Here is a 7,223-nt window from a genome sequence, read left to right as displayed (position 1 = left end):
ACCCATCCCCCCGCCTCGAGGGGGACCCCCCACCCATGCCCGCGACTAGGAGGTACCAGACATTTGGCCGCGACTAGGAGGTACCCTTACTACTACTGCTCCCCCTCTCCACCCCCCCTCGCAACATTCCACACACACAGACACTCAAGGGCGCCCAGGGTGAGAAAGTGCACCGACCGAAGGCTGCAGCAGCTGCAACAGAGGACAACATGCATGTGGACGACACTGATTTGAGGGGACTCCTCACACTACCTTCTGCTGCAACGAGGTGGGAGAAGAGCCAACGACGACCGGGAAGGATTCGAGAGCAGTGGACTGAGTGTCGTCCTACTGCTCCGCGTGAGGGCTGGGACGCAAGGCCTGCACCACCGACCGGTCGTCGTAGTCATCCTGGAGCTGATGCTGGGATGGCGACGGCGTGGTGAGCGCGGACTTGGCCTTGCGCCGAGCAGCTGCAGGGCGAGGGGCAGCACGGGGTTGCCGCCACGGGACGGCAGGAAGGGTCGCCGCCACGACCGCGTCGCCTGGATCACGTCGTCGGCCATCGTGCTCCGCGGCGGCGCCGGGGTGGTCGTGGTGCTGAGCGGCGGCGGCGCTCGCGGCCTCGTCGACCGGTGCGTTGGCGTAGTCCTAGGCGTTACCAGCTCCAAAAGGTACTACTCGTCATCGTAGTACTCCACGTCCTCCTCGGACAGGGAGGTCTACATTGTGGTCGTGGACGACACCGACGGCTACCTCGGCGGCTTTGGCCTGGGTTTGGGTGTCGGCGGGGGTGGTTACGTCGACGTTGTCGTGGTGGTCGTTGTCAACGTTATCGCCGGTGTCACCTCGGTGCTGTCGTGCTGCCGGCGGAAGACACCGTGAGTACCGAAAAGGGACCGCGCCCCCATCGAATCCCTCCCGGCTGACGTCCGCTGCACACTCGGGTCGACGATCAGCGCAACAACAGGTAGGGCAAGGAGTCACCGCACAGCAGCGTCTTCCACTCCGTCGTCATCGACGAAAGGGCCACTGCAATACACTCTCATCAACTCTCAGAAAGTCCTCGCCAACTCAAGGATGAGATCAAGGTATAGGCCAGGTGTCGGACTACATGGCACTGGCTGTAACCTGCGATATTTGTCGGGGGGCACAAGGAGCACCTCACCGACGAGACCACGTCGCTGGAAGCACCATTCGGAGAGGCCACGGACCCACCACAGGATGGCTTGAGTGTGTGTGTAGGGGCCGGAGGGGAGGAGGTGTTAGGGAGACTAACACTAAAGCTTACCAAGAAGACTCTGGTACTAAATGTGGGTCCATGAAAACACCTGTTTTGGTTTAATTTAACTAAAAAACACTTTTTAACACCTCAGTGGTAATAGCTAGACCAATAGTTTTGGCGCAGGTAGCCTTATCTGAAAGCGTTACAGATGGTGATTTTTTTATTTTTTTCTACATTATCAAACTTTTCCCATTTTCTAAGGCTTCTACCGCTTCAGAAAGGTCTCGACCAACACTTTTAAAAATATGTTTCAGGATTATGTATAACATACAACTAGACATCAGTTCCTTAACCATTTTGCAGAAAGCAAATGATAAAATAAAAGGCTTTAGAAAAAAAATACGGATTAAGAGACCAAATTGTACTTTGTGAAACTTCCAATGAGTGTGAACTTATCTTGACATTTTATTATCTGACTGCACAGGATGAACTTCGTGATTTCACATTAGAGTTTACATATTTAGATCCAGCAGAGACAACTTTAGTGGAAGATCTTGTAATGGTATGTCCTTCATTAATTGAATAATATGTAAAAAAATAATCTAAAAATGATCCATTTGTATTATAGGGTTCTGAGCATCTTCATAAAGTAAATGTAGATGATGGAGTCAACATAAATATACAATGGCAAATATATAATGACATTATAGAAGATTACCGAAAACTGAGTGAAGTATGAAATGACACATATGTTATAATTAGTGAAATTGTCTTCCTTTCAATATCTAAATCACAGTTTTACATTATAACTGAACAGAATCTGTTCAGTTATAATGTAAAACAGATGAGGTCCTCAGAAGCAATGAACATTGAATTAAGTTTACCATCAACTTCTGAACAACCACAGGAGAAAGTATTGGTGAAGTTAATTTGTTCAAAGGTATGATACAAACATAAAAAAAACTAGCAAATAGAATTAACAGCTTCCACTAAAAATCTTTACTTTTACAGATACACCCAGAATTTAGCATCGTGCATCTTCACTTTCCATCCAAGGTAGTCATATACATGAGAGAAGTTAAGTTTCTGGAGGAATTTAATGAAAAGTGCACAAGAAGAGAAGATTGTGCAGTGGAAGACGAAAAAGCTTCAGTACGTTGAACTGAATTTGTGATTAAATTATGTAACATAATGAGTTAAAACAGAATTTCACACATTGTTATTTTCTTTAATAGATGACAATAGATACTGACTCTGACAGTGACAAGGAGAGCAATTCAAAGAATGCAGACAAGAAGGAAGATCAAACTGCTAAGGACACAACAACATCAAAGGAAAACGATGATAAGGTACAAATAAACACTTATAAAAGTAAAAGTTAACTTGAGAAGAAACTGTACTTAAATTAAAAGGACATAATATCACAGATCAATGAAACGTCTCCTACAAAAGCTGATAAAGATAAAAAAAATGATGAAAAGACAGCGAAGAAAAGAAAACCTGACACAAAGGTATTAGTAAATACAATTTCTGAAAAAAAAATACAGTAAAAATTTGTACTTAACATAAATGTCATTATACAGGATACAAAAGATGATAACTCTGAGTCATCAACTACATCAACATCAAAAACTAAAAAAAAAATCAAAGAGAAGGAAAAAAAAAGTAATGACAAAGAAAAGTCAAAGAGAGATTATTCTGATGAGGTAAGGAGATTATATAAAATCTCTAATTTTCTTTTCACGAAGTTCTGTAGTAAAGAAAACTTGTTTGTGTCCTGATTTAGGATAAGTCATCTAGTGACGATGAGATAAATAAAATCAATAAGGCCGCGTCTCAAATTCCGACACAGAAATCTGTAGTATTATGGTAACATTAACATAACCAGGTTACAGCAGAATACCCTCAGTCACGGCCACTAGTGATCACTATGGAGGCGACACCTACACTCAGACCCCTGAACCTTTAATTGTTTTACGATCGCCTTGTTCTTCTTGTTGTTATGCCAAACAAGGAATAAATAGAGGCGCGAGCCTTTGACTCGCAGCCATTTACAACTCATGAGTTCTGCTGTTCACATGATCTTGGCTCTCCCGTAACCCCAATACTACAAATCAATTAAAAACCTTCAAAAAAAAGTATTACAAAATTGCGGAATTTTTGGAAGTAGAAACAACACGAGGAAAAAGTATTAGACTTAAACTACACGATGAAGATGTAGCTGATAAGTTTTGTTTTGTGCACTTGCCAAGAAACATTTTAAGCGAAATGGTGCCCATATTGCAAAAACTTAATGAAAGATGTAAATCAGAAAAGGGGATGTATTTCATGTTCAGAGGGATGAAAGGCTTAGCATTCAAAATTAGATTTACAAGGAACCCTCACAAAAAATAAGTTAACTGTGCTTCCATCAGTGTAGTTATGTTAAAATAAATAAAATTAAAAAATTAAAAAAGCATAAAAGAATCTTGTTGTCTCATTAAGATAGTTTTGTAAAAGAAGTACACATAAACGGTTGTATTTTTATAGTTGTATAATCTTTTAAACTATTATCGTTAAAAACTCCATGAGTTAATCTCCACTTTTCTTTTTGATTGTTTCAGGAAGAAAAATTGATCAGTAAGAGACAAAAAGCAACTGAAAGACAAAGAAAACGAAGGGGTACGATGTCAGAAAGTCAAAAAAAAAAAAACAGAGAGAAAAAAAGCTCAAATAGGAATGAGAAAATCAAGATTAAGAAAAGTTGATCAAGATAAGAAAAGGTAAACAACTGAAAAGCGTATGTTAAAAAGGCTAGAAAAAAAAAACAGGAATACCATATGATCCTGATGGGAAAATTGACTTAGATCAGCATAACTTTAATTGCTATATGAAAAGTTTACATTGGTTTGTTTGCTCAAAATGTCATAAAAAGAAAATGGTATCAAGTTACACCAAAAGCAAGTGTGGCAACAATTGTGAACTCTTTTCTGCAGAAAATGACATGGACCCAATGAGTGTACCTGTAGAATTGCAAAACTTAACTTTTATAGAAAAACAATTAATAGCTCGAATTCATACAGTAATGTCACTATATAAGTTCAAAAAATGTCAATATAAGTATTCCGGTCAAGTCATTAACTTTTCACAAGATGTTCAATCAGTAGCCACAAAACTGCCACATCTTATTGCAGACATAAACAATGTAGTTGTTGTAAAGTTGACTGATAACATTGTTTTACAAGACTTTGTAGTAAGGAAAGCAATAGTCCTAAGGGCCTTAATTTGGTTAAAAGCTAATAACCCCAGTTATTCAGATATACAGATAGATTATAAAAATCTTGATTCACTACCAATAGAAGGTAATGTGTATGGTCAGTTAAAGAAAATTGAAACTGATATGGATTTCCCTGATGAGATTGAAGATAATGAGGATGACACAACTAAGGATAATGATGAGAACAGTGAAATTAAGTTATCATACACTGATGTACCAGAATTAATGGACTCTTCTTTAAAAAAGTCACTAGATAATGTGGTAATTTGGCCATCAATTGGAAAAACACCCATTATTGAGTTTAGTTCACCTGGATTTATATCGTTAGCCTTCCCTCACTTATTCCCATATGGTAAAGCTGATTTCTCTATGGGACGTAAACATAAAATTTCACTCCAGGATTACATAAGGCATCTTATGTTATATTCTGATTCCAGATTTGCTCAAGATGAACGATTTCGATATTTCATCATGAATTGTGAAATGAGATGGACAGCTTTAAACATAGGGAACATTTATGTAAAGAAAAACAGTTTCTTTTCTAAAATGACTATTGTCCAATTGAAAGATTTCCTGAAAAAAAATCCATCATTGGTAAATCAAGTTATGCACTACGGGTCACGACTTAGGACAACCAAAGCATATTGGAAATCTAGATGTGGGGAACTATTAGATATGGTAAATCAACTTGGAACACCAACAGTGTTTTTCACATTAAGCAGTGCAGATTTTCACTGGCCTGATTTATATAGGTTACTTGGACATGATGTGAAAAATTTAACTATGAACCAACGTAATGACTTACTGTCAAAAAATCCTTTGGTTGCAGATGCATTTTTCTATGCTAGATCAAAGTTCTTTCTTGAGAAATCATTTAAAAACCATTTTGATGTAAGCGACACATGGTACAGGTACGAATATCAGCATAGAGGTTCAATTCATGTACATGGAATAGCTTGGTTAAAAAATGCACCCACAATAACAAACAATATGACTGAAAAAGAAAAAGAAGTAGCCATAGAGTACTACAATAAGTTAATTTCATGTCAAAATCCCAACATACAAATTAAGCCTAGTTTAATACATCCATGTCAACTTTCATTGGATGAAGTTGATAATTTAGAAGATGATCTTTGCCAATTGATAAACCAAGTACAACGACATACAAAATGTAGAAGAAGTCATTGTTTAAGACAATGCACTAAAACAAAAAAAGTAGAATGCCGATATAAATTCCCAAAACCATTGGTCGATGAGACATCTCTGGAAGTTAAAGATGGTCATGTTTTCGAGATTAATTTTTCAAGGAATGATTCATTGGTTAACAAATACAGTACTTGAGTTCTGCAGACGTGGAGGTCAAATATGGATATGTCACCAATATTAAACAAAGGAATTGTATATAAATACATAGCTAAATACGCTTCAAAATCAGAAATCAAATCAGAGTCATATAATGACATTTTGACAGAGATAATAGACAAAAAATGTGATGACTCTGATCCATGTAAAAAAGCAATCAGAAAACTCTTACTGAGATCTTGCAGTGAACGAGATTACTGTGCTCAAGAAATTTTTCATTACTTAATGGGTTTCAAGTTTTATCATAGTTCTCGAGAATTTATTGTAATTAACCTACACTGCATAGATTGGTTAACATTGACTAGCTCATATAGATCAAATAATGTCATTGATTTATACACAAAAAGGTCGAGTAACCTTGAAACTTTATCATTATTTGAAATATGCAAGCATTTTAAATTGTTACATGGGTTGTGGGAAAAGAGAAAAATATCAGCAATTGTGCGATACTTTCCTAGACCAGTGAAAGATAACATTTCTAGAATTTACTATGAAACAATGGCACAATACTTTTTTCCATGGAGAACTATGGACGACATTGCTGTGATAGACAAAGTCATCATGGAATGTGCAGATAAGCTGATAAACAAATACATAACTTATCATGATGATGAGAATGATTTTGAAGATGGAAATGAGGATGAAAATGATAGTCATAAAATGCTAAGTACATCAAACTTAAAAGATAATGAGTCAATTTTAACAAGTTTTAACCCAAACTTATTCCAGAAAAAGATAGAACTGAAAACAGCAGAGGAATATAAATGGGATAAGATAGGTAAAAAACTGAACATTGAAACAGTATAAGTGATAAATGAAAAACTACGAACAGACTTTCATTCAGAAGACAACACTCAATATGACATTGAAATGTCAAATGTTGATCAAAAAAAAAATTATCAAATTTGTCAACTCATTGATTACCCATATAAAATGCAAAAGTTATGATAAGCCACAGTTTGTCTTAGTGCAAGGTATGCCAGGGACAGGGAAAACTTATGTGTTAAAAATGTGTGTTCAGGAGATTAAAAAACAGCTGGGACACAAATCAATAAAAGTACTCGCACCAACTGGAGTCGCAGCTAGAATAGTTAATGGTACAACATTACACTCATTTATGGGTTTGGGTAAATATGGCTTTAATGCAGAACAATTAACCGGATTAGAATTGTTAGCATTCAGACAAAAGCACGATGGGTTAAAGTTTTTATTTATTGATGAATACTCAATGGTGGGCCTCAGAATGTAAGCATGTCTGGAAAGAAGATGCAAAGATTTGGCTGATTGTGATTTGTTGTTTGGGGGTTTGACAGTTTTCCTTTTTGGCGATTGTAATCAATTATTACCATGTGTGGACCAACCTTTGTATGCAAACATTGAGAAATTGCAACAAGGAAACTC

The 7,223-nt window shown here is 37.5% G+C and overlaps 2 protein-coding genes across 8 annotated transcripts in view; one reads left to right on the top strand and one right to left on the bottom strand.

Annotated features, from left to right (window-relative positions):
• The window catches only part of LOC113216791 (venom carboxylesterase-6-like), a 223,571-nt gene that overhangs the window by 87,144 nt on the left and 129,204 nt on the right, over nt 1-7,223 (bottom strand). The gene's annotated exons all lie outside the window — the stretch shown is intronic.
• The window catches only part of LOC113210638 (uncharacterized), a 14,814-nt gene that overhangs the window by 4,727 nt on the left and 2,864 nt on the right, over nt 1-7,223 (top strand). The window contains exons 2-9 of one of the 2 annotated variants that reach the window (XM_052263582.1): nt 1,689-1,766; nt 1,833-1,937; nt 2,049-2,144; nt 2,216-2,356; nt 2,440-2,553; nt 2,632-2,715; nt 2,788-2,910; nt 2,991-3,092. In XM_052263582.1, the coding sequence (XP_052119542.1) occupies nt 1,689-1,766; nt 1,833-1,937; nt 2,049-2,144; nt 2,216-2,356; nt 2,440-2,553; nt 2,632-2,715; nt 2,788-2,910; nt 2,991-3,077 (828 nt within the window). In that variant the 3' untranslated portion in view covers nt 3,078-3,092. Of the gene's footprint in view, nt 1-1,688; nt 1,767-1,832; nt 1,938-2,048; nt 2,145-2,215; nt 2,357-2,439; nt 2,554-2,631; nt 2,716-2,787; nt 2,911-2,990; nt 3,093-7,223 lie in introns of those variants that run through there. The other variant, XM_052263583.1, reaches the window with a different exon arrangement.

This window comes from Frankliniella occidentalis, unplaced genomic scaffold, assembly GCF_000697945.3.
Source record: "Frankliniella occidentalis isolate FOCC.00 unplaced genomic scaffold, Focc_3.1 Scaffold12, whole genome shotgun sequence".
Lineage (NCBI taxonomy): Eukaryota > Metazoa > Arthropoda > Insecta > Thysanoptera > Thripidae > Frankliniella > Frankliniella occidentalis.
Note: the sequence above shows the minus strand (reverse complement) of the source record. Positions and strands in the feature narration are given on the sequence as shown.